We start from the raw sequence: 17,615 nt of genomic DNA on the forward strand, positions 1-17,615 counted from the left end.
GGCCGTGGTATCACTCATGCGTTGTTATTACGGGGGCTTAATTCACCCTTCAACGAAACACAGTTAGAAATTAAGTTGCTTAGCGTTTGAAATAGGCGATTGTATTGGACAATCAGACTTGGTAGAGTACCTATCGTTTAGTGTAATAAAATATGAAATATTTCTATATTGAGATATCTTTAATGTTAAATCTACTGTATAAGCAAGAACAGTAATACAAAAAGTATAAGAAATCCCAAAAAAGTAGGATTGCATGCGTTAGACGATGCATAAGGTCCCATTTTTGATGCATATAATACAGCATAGTAAACATAATGCTGTTCATGTATATTGTGGAATAAATGGGAATGAGGACCTGTGAACAAAATAAAAATAATATATTGAATGAGACACCCAAGCAGTAAGGGGGTAACTTAAATAACGTGACGCCATTTTCACATTAGCCACCAACTCTCGGTATATTTCATTATAGTATGCTAAAACTTTACAACCATTTTTCAGATTAAAAATACGAGATCAAGATGTCTCCATTTGGTATATTTAAATCCTTAAAATATCGTAATTAATTTATACCGATCAGTATTTAAGAAATTAAGTAATAGGTGCTTAAGTTTACTGTGAACAATGAATCGTAAATTTTATTTATGTTTTTGGAATGGCAAAAGTCTAACTCTGGGAAAATCTTACAATATTATGGTAGAAACGTTGTAAATATATGAAATAGTTTGTCAATTTTTATCTTGAAAAAAGGAAATTAAAATGAATTTAGTAATAGCTTAGGTTACCTTTAGCATAAATTATGACGTCACCGCCACCATGACTGTTTTCATCTAAAACAATGCCAGCATTTTGCTTATAGTAAACATTATTAGTCTGTTCCAGGCTAGGGTCTTGCCTTACCACTGTCGTCTGGTTCTTATCATTTTTGTCGACATAATATTTGAACGAACTGGGTCCTCCAGTACTATACGATAGGGTGGTGTAATTGATACCATCGTGGGGCGAAGTACCAGCTATTCCTAAAAATAAATAAATTTCACTTCTAAGTTTTACTTTCTTATTAATGGCAGCCATCTATATTCGATAAACGAATGGCTGAAGTTTCACTACGTGATGATTATCTATTCAAAATCTTCTGCTTACAATTATTAAATTGACGGCTTCGTTGTTCTAGTGGTTTAGCGGATCGATTATCACATAGTATTTAATATATTTATATAGTTACCGAATATGTTAGACCCTCTATTCGGATATCCGTTGATGTTCAACGTGTGAGTGTGGTCGCTGGTTACGATCAATAGCGTATCTTTCTCATCAGTCATGGCAACTGCGACCCTGACAGCCTCCTCCATGGCGGCAGATTCCTCTATTGCTACTTTCGCTCGTCCACGGTGATGAGCCATATCTATATTTCCACCTTCCACCTGCATTTAGTAGTGTATAGGTAAACCATATCTACCTATTAAGATTGTATTCTAACCTTAATTTAGATTAAAACAAGTATAAATTGTGTGCGTCTAATATAATGTCGTTAGCAATTGTAGATAGTCCTATTTCTTTTGAATTTATACTTTATATAAAAAAAATGTTATTGAGTATTTTGAGTGGGTAGGTACTTACTGAATATATTTTTTTTTTCAAATGTAAAAGTTGTATCTAACTGTCGCAGTTAGTGGAATAAAATGCGAAATTATACAATTTGAAATGGTTTGATCTAATTTTATATAATAAGTAAGTAGGTACTCGTAATTAAGATTTATATTATCAGAATATGTAAACATGATGTACACCGTTTCAGTAATAGTGACTAACCATAAGAAAGAATCCCTCTTCATTTTTCTTCAAAACATTAATCGCTGCTATTACCATATCTGATATTGATGGCATTCCAGCGGGTCCTGAGTTCCGTTCATATTCATAATCTAAATGGCTATCAGAGAAGATCCCTGGAACATAATAATGATTTGTAGCATCTATAATCGTGATTACGTTTATTAAAATATTTGAACTAGGAGGTAGCAATCTAATACCTAAAAAAATAATTACCTAGAAGATAATCAGTTTCATTCGCATTAAAACTTTGTAATTCTGTCAAATTGGATACATATGCATATTTTTGGCCCCGCATTTCTTTATTTTTCTTATATTTGTCTATTAGATTTAATCCATCTTGCCTTACACAAACCCATTTATTTCTGGGAATATCTGTAGTTGTAGATTCATTAGGAGTTTCAGTTTTGTTGGATACTAAAGACAGTCGTCCTCCTCCTAAGATCACCTGGAATATAAGTCGATACTCAATTCTTAGACAGCCTATACTTGATACTGTTGTCGTTATCACAGCTGCTTGTGTCACGTGTAATATGGTGCCCAACGTTTATTTTGATTGGTAGCAATTTTGATAAGATAATCATTACACGGGGCCAAAAAAATAAAAAAGTGTCCGATGTTTATATGTTTTAGGAGATTGACAAGTTATAAAACACTGTCAAATTACATTTAGAATAGCGTCGACTACAGAACAAAGAAGTACATCTTTGTTCTGTTAAGTCGACTGTAGAATTGAAATTTATTTTTAGCAAGTCAATTCGTAAATAATATTGTCTCTCGAAGAATACTAACATTGAGATCTCTTCCAGGCCAGTCCTCTATAAGCTGACGACCGAGATCTTTACACTTCGCCGCTGTTGGTGGAATATTCGCGTCGCATTCCCAAGTACGGTCTGCGCTGTAGCCGTATAGGGGACTGGGGGTTGCGTGGGTCACACGCATGGTCGTTACGAAACCTAATAAGTCAAGTACGAAGAATGTAAATCACAAATATATATAAATACGAAGTTAGTTAGGCTGAGGCTTATGAAGCCTAAGCGTCTGTTGAACACTGGATGTTAGACGTTAGCTTCACGAATACAGAATCAAGGGTTGGTGAAAACCAATTGGAAATTGCTACGTTTACTACCAGAAATTCATTTAAATAAAAAAATAAACTGACATCATATTGGAATGAATATAGTAGCATCGGAGCTACAGTAGATAGATCAAAAGATTAAGGTATTAATTTTCTGTTCATTCACTCATTGTGATTTCACTATTCTCTTGATCCTTCAAACTTGTCAGTAAGTTTCCTAATGTGCATGCCGTATTTGGATACAATACTTACATCAAAAATGTAATCGATTAGATGATGTACTGTGACTACGGTAGGTATGTTTGATAATAAATTTCTTGTGGTTTAAGATGTCACTTCAGGTTAGTCATTATAAACTGGGTTATTGAACAATAATAGATACTAGTATATATATATATATATATTAGTAGACGATAACAGATATGTAGTTCTGTAGAATATTAATATCGTTATTACCTGCACTTTTCCCCGATTCGAGCGCGATAGCTGCTATTGATTTCAGTCTGACTTCAGGCTCTAATGACCTTAGACAGTCTTTACGCTTCACGCTGGCGTCTACTCCTACAGTATCCGAGTTGACCTTCATCCCACATAACAGGGCTGTTGCAGTACAAGCTGAATCTGGCACCATTTTGTCAGCTGCATAGGTCTGCCGGTATGATTAGAACATATATGACAACATATGAGTGATTTACCACGGGCGTCAAATGATAATATGATATCTGTGGTGCTGTCGTGATAGTTACACTTGTGTAACAGATGGACTGTCGATGAATTCAGTTGAAGTGAGTGTTCAATCTATCTACTGAAAATGTTAAACGTTTATTTATTTGTCCTACGCCCCAAATTGGAGCCATAAATATATTAACCAATAGGTTACCTCAATCTCCGTAAAATTTGGAATTCGTGTAGTATTTGGCATGGCAAAAGAAACAAAATACTTTTTTTTATCTTAGAAAGTATTTCGGAAACTTGTGAACTAAAAAATGTCCCGATGTTTATCGAGTTTGGTAGAAACGTACGAATTTAGAATTCTTCAAATATGTAGACGAACTGTTGCCTTGATCAAACTAAAAATTATATTCTCATAAATACTCCTTGGAAAAACTTCAATTTCACGAATAGTACAGGTTGCGATGGATTTTAAATTGACTATCCATACCTAGGAATATACTTACTTTCAATAAGCCTACATGCGGGAATAATTCGTAAGTTAATCTATGACTTTCGCCACCTTTATATATCCTTGTTGCTGTCACTGTGTTAGGTCCCATCCCATCTCCAATAAATATGATAATATTTTTCGCTCTTCCTTGGTTCCATTTGACTCCTAGAGCTTCCTTCAGCTCCTTTTTAGCTAAATCCTTCCAGTATTGCTGATCTAAACAAATTAAATGATTTTATTAAACTGTAGACTTGATAGTCGTCAATCCATAGAAAACTCAATTCAGTTAAATAATTTATTGCACATTAGTAAGGTACGACTTTATATGAGTATATGGTTTGCATGGATATCTATTTATTTCTGTCATCAAGCAGCTAGCTTTTTAAGCTATTCCGCTTTGAAATTATAAGATATGCCCCAGTAGCATATAATTTATCTGTTATGATACCTTAAGGTAAGGTCTATTCCATTCGTGACAACTTTGGCTCCACTTTCTCTGTACTTGATAATTAAAAAAATCTTATTCCATATATACCAGCTCATTAAAACTTAATAATGAAACAAAATATTGTACTTATCTATATAGGTAACAGTTGATTTCATACTTAAGATTTTGCTCGGTATCTCACTGTCATTAAATAAACGAATATCCGCTCGTATGTTATCTTGCGTAGCGTGTTATTTTACTTCGCTTAATATATATCTAAGTACACATAAAACCTTAAAACACAAAATCTTAAATTTGAAATCGGTCAGTAGAACTATTTTATGGACTGACCAGTTCTTATAGAGCACTGCACTGTAACGAGAAGCCACCAAATAAATATAATAGACCGCATGGCGAATACTGGACGACCACGTGATTCTTCAATGACGGTCGTAATACAATAGAGCTATAACGGTACTAAGTTTAGGGTTGCCTGCTATTACATTTACGTTTTTTTATATCCTATAGAAAAAGAGTATATTGTTGTATCTCGGGCACAGATGAACGCATATTACTTAGCAGGTAAGGGCAGGTTACAAGGTGTTATATCCTACGTACTCCTCCATTTAGCCTACTTTTCAAAGATTTTTCAGTAGCTACATTTAAATATTATCCAAGGTATTATTTTATGCAAAGTAAAAAAATGTGTTCATCTTTATGAAAATTGACCTCAATCCTTAAAGATCTAGGTTACCAACGTCAAAAAAAGCCGCGTGTAAAATACTTTTCAATTTTTAGAAACAATTAAGATATCAGTGACATTAGATTATTATACTTGCAAATTGTGTTACAGTATTATATTATAAAAATATAAGACTGTAATAATATTATAATATAAAACTTGATGAGTATACAGTTTGTATTGTTTGTATTGTATAAATCAAATTTATAGTTTCACACACAACGCAGATACAGAGTCTTAAAAGCTTCATAATCGAGGAAGTATAAGGCTACATATTATGGAGACATACTAATAATGTATTTTTTATTTGTGTATTATAAATTAAAATATATAATTATCTTTACGACATAATATCTAATAATAAACATACACTAATGTGATAACCCTATTTAGTTATCAACGGATGTAATCGTACGTTAAGCATAATTATTATGGGTGTCATCAATTTCATTCAAAAGACTTGCTTGAATTCGAATTTATTCGAGTCACTAAATTAATGTCAGCTTAATTTTTTTATGGAAGCAGTATCACTACGTTACTATATCTATACTTAGGTATATATACGCCCGTTTAATGTAATTTGCGCTGTGTTTGCAATTTGGCGTTCTCCTGCTTAGCTCTCCATAACTCCTGTCAATGGTCAAAAGTCTTCTAGTATAGGTGTTTGATATTATTAGGTAAATCAATATAAATAACTCAGAACACCAATAAGTAACCCTGGAGCTTGTGTTATGGGTACTAGACAACTGATATAAATACTTAGATATATATATTTTTAAATACATCCATAATATACATAGATGACACCCAGACCGATGCAAACAACCATACTCTTAAATACAAATGTTTGCACCGAGCGAGGAACAAAACCTGTGACCATCCGAAGTAAAGCGGTGTGCTAGACCGCTAGACCACCGCGGCTGTCATATATGCCAGTAGGACGACGCTTTTTATTTATATGAATGAGACTATGATTGAATTTGGTGACTGGTTGAAGGACTGATAGTATAGTATAGAAATTGGCTCTAATGTAAGTAGAAGTACGCATCGGAGGAACTTGTTACGTTTAACGTAGTCCCGTTTTAAAAACATCATGTTTAATTTTTGGCGAATTCGTCACGGTGGTTTAACTGTTTTGGATTCATTTCTCATGCTATTATCATTTACTAGAGTCCCGACAGCATACACCGTTAGCGCAGGAAGGAGTAAATATCAATAAAATTGTTTAATGGAACTGAATTGTAAAAAGTCCTCCGCATGGAAAACCTCAGGCTCACCTGCTTCACCGCCAAGTACTTCCTATGTAAAATGTGTTACGGTTGAAGGGTGACATAATGCAAATAAATTACAGGATAAGCAGGCGTGACATCTTAGTCCCGCGGAATGGTAACGAATGTGTGGTACAGACGGTTACGACTTACCATTAGTTGGACCGTAAGCTTGTTCGCCATTCCGGTTAAATAAACTGGAAGAAAAAGAACAGTTACAAGTATCATTTGAACCAGAAATCTTAATTCTAAAAATATATTTATACTCTCTATCTTTAATAATAATACAATACCGTATAATACATAATAGTCCAGCAGTACTAGGCGGTGGAGTTGTCCTGAGGAATGGCTACGCATGATGACCTGATGTCCCTGGTATGTCTATAGGCAACTGTTTGCCATTCCAAATATCTCATTCATAATTTAAGAGCCACACTCTTGTCGGTGTCCTACCTACAATATATAATATATACCTACATATATATGTAATAAATACCTAAATTTCAATATTTATTTATAGAAAAAATTACTGCATTTATTATTCTGCTTAATAGTTCTTTGAAATTCTTATAATAAAGAAGTATATCAAATCATATTTGTACTTATTACACTAAATTCTGACGCATTAAAGTACTTAATATGTATATATGTGTAGGTACTTACTTTAAACACAGGGATGAAGGCAGAGGGGGAGGCTTTTATTAACGCACATCAACCTGTAACGACTACTTTGATGCTTGCTTTGCCTACGTTTACGAGCAGAAATGAAACACTAAATTTCAATGACGTATATTTCACTTGGTGTAGGGAATATCCTGACCTTTTATTTGGGTTTTTTATTGTATGCCCATTTACATACTTGCCAACAACAAAGGTTGGCAAGTTTTACTTTATATAGAGTCGTAAATAGAGAAGAGGAGAGTCCAAGAAGAGACCCAGGATACTATTGAAATTGAACCATATTCACCAAAAAACAGAAGGAAATAATTTTTTAATGAATATGTTTACTAAAATATAACGAACTGATCAATCGAGTATAAAATATAAAAGGTTTAATTTGAAACTTTTTTCTAATTTGTGGTATAAGTAGTTCAATTTTATTATTATCATACCTGCTTCTGTATTAATTTATTTTTATGCTTATTCTTATCCTGGCCCTTTACGCTTATCCTGTAATATAATAAATGGAATTGGATTACTGGATTTATATTATTATTTATGATCAATCTGATGGAAAATATAATAAGTAGCAGCACATTACTAAATATGTTGTAAATACACCATCATTTGTTACTTCTTTTATTTTCCCATTCCCATTACTTTCAGAGCCATTGTATCTCATATTTTCAAGAAAACAACTTCGATCGATCAAGAATTGTCGAAAAAGTCAAATATGTCAGATGACTGTTTTGACCCTCATCACAAACAGGCGGCTGAAATCTAATAACTAAAAATGATGATAATAACTAACGAGCATGACTTGATATAAATATCCTCCTCTGTAGAGGGGAGGGGTTATTAGTAATGGGAACGAATGGTCTTTTGTTAGCAATTTACTGTCAAGTTGACTTTCATGCGATCTCTCCCAGATGAAACTATTGTTTTTAATTCATGGTGAATATGCAACAATAAGTCTAGAATTAGGATGAAGTCTACGTAACTGACCTGACTTCATTATCATTCTATTATCTTCCAGGACATACCTACTGTTACCGCAGGCGAGAGCATCATTAGATAATCATTTATTAAAAATAATGCCTAGAGTTATTAGTACCTGAATTAATGCGATGAACTTAGTGTGTACTAATGTACCTGACTAATTGATGTAATGAATGTTATAATTACAACATATAAATAGAATATATTCATTAAACACGAGGAGCAGGAGAGGTTCGTGTTCGGAATGTTATCGATCGGTGTTCACATCCATTCTGCGCAAGATCGGTGCAGCCTCCTGTGTTAAGGCACCGACTGACATTAACGTAACCTGGGTAAATTTATATTTGTATAAAGAAGATGTTAATATGAAAATAACACAAAGTTACGAATCCGTAATATTGGTATATTAATCCCTTACCCTTTAGTTGATCGTCGATTTTATTGTGTTCAAATAGGTATGGTAATGTAATTAAAGTAGTTGAAAATACAGTAATTGATGTAAGTATATTTTGCTTGGAAGAATCTTAACATAATTTTAAAAAAATTAGGGAACGATAGTATTAATGTCTGAAATAAAATATCTCCATCAATATTGTTTGTTGAATAAAAAAATCTAAACAATAAATATTAAATATTGTTTATATAGAATAAAAATTTGCTGCCCGCTATTCTGGTGCGAAAAGAGATCACTTATGGCATTAACTTTAAACAGTGATAGGTGTTGTCTTGTCTTGTCTTTATACAGTAATTACATTTAAGTCTTTGAAATGACAAATAAGCAGACACATCATCTCGGACCCTGACGTCAAGTGGTAACCGCTAATAAGAAATTGCATTAACGCTATCTGGTATTTTATTAACATTTATCAGAAAGTAGTAAACCACTATACTCGATGTTTAGTGATTACTTTGAGTAATATATAAATATGTAAAACAACATGTTCCTAACTATAAGTTACATTACACAAAATTTGTAATAGAACGCCTGACTATGTAGATGCGATCGCCGCCTTAACACTCTTATGACTTCAATCAAAGTTGCTCTTGCAAACTGAAGTTGTCTCTTCTACCATTGTTATACTACTAAGTCCTACTAAAATGATTTCCAAGAGCAGTACGTAGTCACAGGTGGAAAGCGGAGGCAAGTGTTGTGTACTGAGTTGTTAACGTAATATGGTAAGTATTTTTTTATGTAGCTTTTTATTTTGATTGGGCGTGTGTTTTAAATATGTGCAATGAAATAGGAACATGAAAGAGTTTTAACATTTGTTAATTTATTGATGATTATAGTAAATATATGTGAGTTTTATTCATTCTTATTTCTATTATTTTTAGACCTCCATTATTTGATATAAGTATTAAGTAACTATAACTAAAATTTATAAGTGATTTATAATAAATAAAAAACGCTTTACAATTTTAATAAATATAATTATAAAGCATTGATTTATTCATTATAAAATATTTGTAAATTTTCTTGGTGTTTGAGGAATATTACACAAAATGGCTAACAGGAAAATTATGTTGGAAAATCGGATATACCTATAATAAATCAATATTAATATGTAGATACTACACGGTATTATGTATTATATATTAGGAATTTTTTTTTTTTATTTTCGTGATATGTTTTGAAATTTTGATTGATTTATTACAATTTTTTATGTGGATATAGTACAGAGATGGTTTCTTTTGTCCACCATTTTTTTTAATTCTAGGCAATGATAGATTATTACCTAGTTAATAATAGTATTTGTACCTATATTTAATTTAAGGCCAAAGCCCCAAAGTCGATAAAATCTACTTACTTCCAAAATCTTTTTTCTTTCAACTTCACCTTAATTTATATATAAGTATAGTTGTTATCTTATATTTAAATAATAGTTTGGAACAGCTTGCTTTAAAACTAAACAGTTTTAAAAAGCTACTTCTAGTTATACTAAAATTATTCACATATTTACTTAATGTTTTAAATTGCGTAAATAAATTTGTGATATTGATCCCAAATTTAAATATACCAAATTAATGTAACAGTGACCACTTGTTCCTCTTTACAGGCAAGGATGGAGTTGCCAGTTCTCGACAAGTTCTGCTTTATATTCGACCTGAAGACTGGATGCATTACGATGGGCATCATAAATTCCGTAAGGCTTATATTAATCTATCTAAGAGAATTATAAACAAGTTAACAGTTCTCTTGACGAAACATGGCAACCATTAAGGACTTGAACATCATCACGGAAAACACAAAATGTGACATACCATACTCTGTAATATCATTATGATATACATGATGATGCTTGCTCTTCAAACGAAACAATTCGCTCAACTTAAACCGATATAAATTCTCTCAACATTTATATCAGTTTAAATTCGTTTGCATTACATTGTCCCCGTTATAGCAACAATTTTCATTTCATCTACGTTCTTGTTAGTCGTAGCATGCCATATAATCTTACAGTCTTTCTGGATAAATGGCCTATGCTAAAAGAATCAAGATTTATTAAAATCGGATAAGTTTAACGGGATTTTACCTCGAACATCCAAAACATCTAAAGACTTACAGACTTTATCTCTTTATAATATAGATATAGAAGTAGGAGCATATAACACTGACAGTATGATGTATTTATTTCAGGTTCTAACGTTTACGTTGGCCATAATTCTGATCACCTTCGCTGTCGATATAAAAGGAGCTACGGAGGCGCAGTTGAAACGGGACGATGGCGACACCACCATGTCTTCCGTTGTGTACACCATTGTGGTTTTGCTTGTAATACTTCTCTTCATAAAGTTCGTGCTTGACCTTGTTTTTGTCTACGCCGTTTACAAGGTGTGTAGGTTTTTAATGTTATTTATATTGCAAGCTAATGATCTATCCAACGGTAATCTGCAGGGGGAAAAGGGGATTGCTAATATTATGGACTGATGACTGATAATGAATTGTAAATTTCTGATGAATTTGTCACGTTGGGCTAACTGACCTGACCTTTTTTACCTTCAACTGGTGCGACGCCAGCGCTAACTGTTAGCACAGGCGGATGCCATGGATTGCTTCCATTATTATCCAATAAAAATATGGACATCTTATGAGGACTAAATATTGAAAGGAATTTTACTGCTAAGTACTCCATCCTAATGAAACAAAGCAAGTTCTTTGACTGCTGAAGTAGATGTAACAGATATACCGACATTGTAATCGAATTTACGCTTGCAGAGTTAGTATTAAATAAAGATAAAAGTCACCCTGCTCCAGACTGTTTAGGACTAATAAAACCTATTACAGATATTTTACTAGACATTCTATAACCAGTGTTATAACCCTACAAAAGTTCCTATTAATTTTAAGTTATTATTATGAAAAAGGAGACCTATTAATGTCAGTTATTTAAAATTGTTTTCAATAATTCAATTACAGGAAAAATGTGGTCTTATGAAAAAATATTGCATCTTTTGGATCGTGTTTCTGGTACTGTTCATCATAGGATTCCTTAAAAGTCTGTTCCATATGGACGCTGGACATGTAATTGCTCAGATACTTTTCTTGGGTAAGTTATATAATATATGTTACCTATAAGTATAATTTAGATAATAATTAATGAAGTGATAACAAAGAATAATAACTGTTTTATACTTCTGTATCTATAAAGATGAAGTATTATAGTTAATTTTAAACTTTCGTGTTTCTTAATAATTTAAATAATGAAGTATTATGTCCTTACCTGACTATATGCGACCTTCTTCATATTCTAATTTTTGTTTGAAGTAACTGAAAAATGGTAAAACAAAATTGCATAGCTAAATACATACATGCTCGATAGTTAATATAAATGACTAATATATTACTATAATAATCTAAACTATCGAGCAGCCAAACGATTTCATTTTTATGACAGCTTGAATATTTTATAAAAATGTTATTCGAATGCTTTTTGTAAGCATCTTATTTAAATTTATCTTATTTAAATAAGTAAAAGCATCGTTACTTGCTCTATCGCGAATATCGATAAATTTGTATTTTATCCAAGTATTCTTCAATTTTTATTTTAAATGTGTATTAGATCAAAAAATTATTTAGTTGGCAATTTTTTTATTAAAATAACTATGAAATACGTTCTGTTTTGAGGATTTATTTAAGAATATTTTGCCATTTTGATTAGATCTTGTCCGGTAATGTTTATTGTTTTAGTTTAATTCCTCCTTATATTTTCAGCGGAAAACTTTTATTATATCGTCGTAATTCGGAGCTATTTGATTTCAATCAATGAAGACGGAGTTCTATAAAGCAGATCCGGTTTGTATACCTATATATTTATATATTTTTCAACAAAGTCAACTACAACTTGGACATATGATCTGGAAATAACATACAGAGTTGATTTTAGACTAGGGTGACAAGTCATGAAATGTATTTTTTATTTATTTAATTTTTTAAGTCTTTGTTGCGCCAGAAGTGTAACTCAAAGAAAACAATTCCACTTTATAAGAAGAAAAAGTAAACAAACTTCAGGCAACAAGATAAAACAAAACGTTGTAGATGGCGCCAGAAAAGGTAGAGAATAAAAATGTTAAAATAGAAGTATATATAAATACGTAACAATAATAATAAAAGTGCAACGTAACTATTTCATACGCATTGAATAATGGAACAAGTACCTAAAAGAAGTATGACAGTAGAAAAAAGAAATATACAAATGTGATAGTGGGATTTAAGTGTTCTAAATAATAATGGTGGAGGATGGCAGAAGAGAAAGCTTCATTGGAAAATGACGAAGTAGGAGAAGGTATTGTTCATGACCAGTCTTTCGTATTGCAAAAGCCACGTTTGTATTGAATACTTAGCATCGACAATCTTCATATAAAGCAACGAGAATTATAATTGTCAAGCTATGAATTAAAGGATTCATTAATTTATTGCAAATATACATTTTTTTAGTTTAGTGTCAATGGTAATTATGATAATTATATATGGTTTATATTTATATGTAATACAAACTGTTTTAAAGAAAGTCGTCCATGGTTGCGATCTATTTGTACTGGCTTTCTTCATATTCGGGTACTTATTAATTTTACATATTATAGTAATCGTTGTTTTGTCATATATTTAGCATTATAACCCGATAGGGATTGTTGATGTATAATTATGTTAGAGAGTGTTATAAGCGAATTCAATTCGGAAATTTATATTATTTATATTACAGTGGAATTTTATAATAAAAGTTGTTTTGTATAGAAAAAATATAAAGAAATGGTAATAGAAGGATTTTTCTGGCATGTAAGTATATAAGAATCGATGTAGGTTACCTGACAGTAGAAAAGAAAGACCTTGTTTATGCTATATTTACAGACACTTTTTCAGTAAGCGGTAAAGCTGGAAACCAATTGTATCATCATCTTAAAGTAAAAATATAAGCAAACGAACTTAATTGTATATTATCAACATCTAAGGGCATAAAATTCCAAATTTCTTCATCACACATATAAACATGTGTATCATGATGACATTCTATTGAGGAGAAATGCTTATGAGAAAATCATAATGTAAGTGTCTGTATGTATTGTGCTGTTTAGGTATTATTGTGTCTGCTAGGTCTGAAGGACCAATTGTTAATGATCATGAGCTTGTTTTATGAGACGATATGGTGTTAAGTGAATACAATCACCGATTAGATATTAATTTGGACCAGGATGACTACGACCTAATATGTTATTCTTATGCATATCTATTTTGAGGTAAGATTTACTTAAAGTTTTTGATTCGAGACCAAGACTATTGTTTCAGGTCTATTTATAGAATGATTGCTATTCATTTATTAATTATAGTAAATATATAAATATAGCTTAAAAATACTTGAACTCTGGTTGTGAATTCAAGAGTTTGTTTTAACACATGAAATTCGTTGTAAAAATGAACCCGGATATAAGAAAATAATTTATATTTTTTAATATATGAAATAAATTCCACTACAGCTCTGATTTTACATTATCCGAGCTGTTGAATGACAATAAAAATGAGAAATATACTCGATCCTTATTTAAAATGACAAATTAAATAATATTTATCACACTTATTGTTGTATATATATTTTATTTACATGAAATAATATATGAATATTTTATGCAAATATAGAAGGTAAGCTCTGTCAGAGTATTATTTCTGTTAAGAGTGTATATTTACATAATATGTATGTTCCGTTAAGTTATGAATTACTAGGAACGTTTAGAAAATTGAGAGTAGGCATTATATACTGAAGTTTTGATGGAACTACATAATATATAATATCTAACATTAAGTACCATTCAAATAAATTCTTTCATACTAGAAGATATGAAAGAATAAAATTGTGATCGTTTTTGTTATATTAAAGGCTTATAAAACGATAAAGACTTATAATAACACATTATAAATCAGTCTTGTTAATTTAATATGAATGAAGCAAATATTCTTAATTATTACATTATTTTAATAACGTTAAATTAGGATCTTGTCTTCCATTAACTAGATTTAGGTAAACATCATTGTTTCCTTTTTGCTGTCGTTTCATTAATGATCAATATTGAATAATTTATTAAATAGTAATGTATTTTTTTGTTATATCTGCTAGTTGGCCTATGTGGATATCATGTTATGTATAGTATATGTTAGTACCGTATGTATATAAGTTTAAAGCTGGTGTTTATGCCTAATAATACAGAAAGTTTACGCCTTAGACACTTTAGTGATCTAATAAATATAATAATCAATAGTGATTGAATGATATATTTATAATACTCATTCCACAAGTATATTTTGTTATTCAAAATACAGTGGTTTACAGTTAAGATTGAAGAGTAAAAAGGGGATAAGGATTTTAAAATTAAAAAGTTTGAATCGATATATCGCGTAATACAGACAAAAAAATAATTGGGTTTTCCAGGGTTTTTAAATGGACAGGTTTTGTTTGTATTTTTGTGAAAACTGAAAAGATTTTGATGGTTTACTCCCGTTATCAAGATTGGTCGTTGCCTTTTTGTGGAGCAAAATATGCTTCTACTTCTTCATATTGGGATGTATATTATTATTATTTGTATCATTCGAAAAGTCAATCATACAATATCTGCTTTAAATTTATTTATACAATGCTAAAAATATATATGTATTAAGTATAAATCATCGGTGTTAATAGAGCATTTACCACTTTCAAATCCAGCCAAATATTTGGTTTCTTGTCATAATTGAGATGATAGGTAACATTTTGAAATACTTGTTCTATTCTATTGACATATCAAAAGGCTGAGGCATAGTTGGCAAAATCTTTCAGAAACGGCTAAACATATTTATACTACTTATTTTGGATAATCTGCTTCTATTTCAATAAATAAGAAATGTTAAAACATACGTAAGCATCTATTTGCTAGATGTATAAAAATATTCAGAGAAATTTACTTCTACCACTTTATATGGATCTACCTACTTCTATAAAATATTTATATACGCTATGTGTGAAACTGAGCGATGTTTATATATAATAATATATTGTTATTAACTTGTATCCTCTATTGAATACCAACGAGCGTTGATTGCGGCGCTCTTTATTCTTGTTGTAAATGTATTCGATGTTTTATAGTGAGTATTTAATATATTGAACTGGTGGCCGATCGTTATAATATATATCATAAGAAAAATATGATACAGAATATGTTGGATACCTAGAGATGGTGATATTATTTATAAAGAGGAATAAGTTAATATTGCAATGCAATCGTGAATGCTTGCTTTACAGTTGTAATACTTTAAATCCAGCTCGACATTTATTTTCTATGTACTATCTACTCTACTTACTACTCTTTTTATTTTTTTTAACATAGCAACGGACGATGGAAATACTAATTCATCCCACAAATTAATTTTAACCAATTAATTGTTTTGTCATATTATTTTATTTTATTAATGTAGTTTGAAAAAAAAGGGTAACAATAAAAAAAGGAAAAAATTACTCTTCTATGATAGAGTTAGCAGTCTTAGTAGTAGATGAAGAGATCTTATGAGATACAATAAGTAGTCGTCTCTTGAGAATAAAATGTTCAGAATATAAAGATTGCCGGTTAGCGTCACGCAGGTCAGGTCACAAGGTGGCGCTTCCATCCTGTTCCTATAGGTTTAAATCACTGGCATTTTGCTATAATTTCTTGTATTCAATGTAATTTGTTTTTATTGTCTAAATTCGTATAATGAGACTGATAACACTTCAAGTGTAAGGGTTAAGCGATCGGCCACACAGTTTAATTTGTAAAGAAAAATATAGACGTATAAAGTTTGTAGGTACCAAATTAAAAGATCGACAATAATACGTCCTTCGCTTTAATTAGTTAATAGACTAATTGTGTCCAATGTACTGTACTATCAAAGAGAAGCAAATAGCTAGATATTGTTTAGATTGTATTTGTAAGTACAGTCATTTCTTTTAGTTACAACTATTTGTATGTGATGCGTCATAATATGCGTGCGTAATATTTTGCGTTAGGCATTGAAAATAATCATAAAGAGTAAGTCAATTGAACTGACAATAATACGAATGCTTTAATTTTACGTAAGGGATTTCTATGTTGTCACTTAATTTAATTAATTTATTATATTAACTTATTTAATTCAAAAAGATCAATTTTGCACTTATTAAACTGATCACTAATGGCTTAGAAGTATTAAATGTTGACGAGTAGGTATGTACTCTCTAACATTAGGTAACATGAATATATCAACAACGCATGTCAATGAACTACTAATTAATAACACATCTGTACTCAATCTAATTATAAATCACTCAACACAAACGAGTAAACTACATGAGAAGGTACCATTTAAAAGTTTGACTGTTTGAACATAAATAAAACGCTAATAAGTAGCAATGCAATTTAACAAAATAAAGAGAAAGTCTATGTTTGAAGACTTTGTGCCAAATTATCTGCGGGGTACCTTAATCTCACCTGTTTCAGCCGCCAAGCAAGCCTCCTTCGTTTCAGTGGGAGGGTGAACTATGGCAGAGAAATTATAAGATATGGAGAAATTATATCTTAGTATTGCGTAATGGTTATGCATGAGTGAGTCACATGATAGTGTTGTTCATGTATTCATCGTAAGTGGTAGCTACTGTTACCACTTACTTACTTAGAAAGGCCGTCAGTTAGTTTGCCATTTTAAGTACATAAAATAATTATGGGTATAAAACATTTTCAAACCAGTTTAATATTAAAAGAGGGTCAATTTGAATGATAATTTCCAATATCTGTCCGTTTGCTTCTCAACAAACGAAAATATGGGAGGATCCTTAAAAATATTATTCTTATCTCGGAACATATCGAACGAACAATATCTGTTGTATAAAACTTTTAAAGGGTTTTCTTATATTTTATTCTAAAGCCTCGATATTTATATAACTATTTACCTATCCTTTATAATGAATGTACTC

General features: G+C 31.1%; 2 protein-coding genes across 3 annotated transcripts; one reads left to right on the top strand and one right to left on the bottom strand.

Moving 5' to 3' along the window:
* Positions 1 to 160: 160 nt before the first annotated feature.
* LOC131840942 (alkaline phosphatase-like) lies at positions 161 to 4,936 on the bottom strand. Of its 2 annotated transcripts, XM_059189161.1 has the most exons (9): positions 4,852 to 4,936; positions 4,087 to 4,289; positions 3,365 to 3,557; positions 2,623 to 2,786; positions 2,047 to 2,278; positions 1,813 to 1,946; positions 1,226 to 1,424; positions 786 to 1,019; positions 161 to 355 (listed from the first exon to the last, which is right to left on the bottom strand). In XM_059189161.1, exons 1-9 carry the CDS (start codon positions 4,910 to 4,912, stop codon positions 192 to 194), a joined length of 1,584 nt encoding a protein of 527 aa, XP_059045144.1. In that variant the 5' UTR covers positions 4,913 to 4,936; the 3' UTR covers positions 161 to 191. The 2 variants fall into 2 exon arrangements, with proteins under 2 accessions (XP_059045144.1, XP_059045152.1); XM_059189169.1 differs by lacking the exon at positions 4,852 to 4,936 and having other exon boundaries at positions 4,143 to 4,222.
* Positions 4,937 to 9,255: 4,319 nt separating this feature from the next.
* On the top strand, positions 9,256 to 13,802 carry LOC131841151 (uncharacterized). The gene is made up of 5 exons (XM_059189412.1): positions 9,256 to 9,345; positions 10,227 to 10,313; positions 10,808 to 11,002; positions 11,588 to 11,735; positions 13,741 to 13,802. The coding sequence occupies exons 1-5, from the start codon at positions 9,343 to 9,345 to the stop codon at positions 13,800 to 13,802; spliced, it is 495 nt and encodes a 164-aa protein (XP_059045395.1). The 5' UTR covers positions 9,256 to 9,342.
* Positions 13,803 to 17,615: the final 3,813 nt, after the last annotated feature.

Source organism: Achroia grisella, unplaced genomic scaffold (assembly GCF_030625045.1).
Source record: "Achroia grisella isolate CSIRO2021 unplaced genomic scaffold, CSIRO_AGI_Agris_v1 utg1063, whole genome shotgun sequence".
NCBI classification, from domain to species: Eukaryota; Metazoa; Arthropoda; class Insecta; order Lepidoptera; family Pyralidae; genus Achroia; species Achroia grisella.

Excerpts from the sequence above, each read along its gene's own strand:
- LOC131840942 (XM_059189161.1), bottom strand. The coding sequence starts at position 4,912 with ATGCGGTCTATTATATTTATTTGGTGGCTTCTCGTTACAGTGCAGTGC. Across the intron at positions 4,290-4,851 it reads GCAGTGCTCTATAAGAACTG|ATCAGCAATACTGGAAGGAT; the intron begins GTCAGTCCATAA and ends TAATTTGTTTAG. Across the intron at positions 1,947-2,046 it reads TGAAACTGATTATCTTCTAG|GGATCTTCTCTGATAGCCAT; the intron begins GTAATTATTTTT and ends ATTATGTTCCAG.
- LOC131841151 (XM_059189412.1), top strand. Across the intron at positions 10,314-10,807 it reads CGATGGGCATCATAAATTCC|GTTCTAACGTTTACGTTGGC; the intron begins GTAAGGCTTATA and ends TATTTATTTCAG. Across the intron at positions 11,736-13,740 it reads GGGTAAGTTATATAATATAT|GTATTATTGTGTCTGCTAGG; the intron begins GTTACCTATAAG and ends TGTGCTGTTTAG.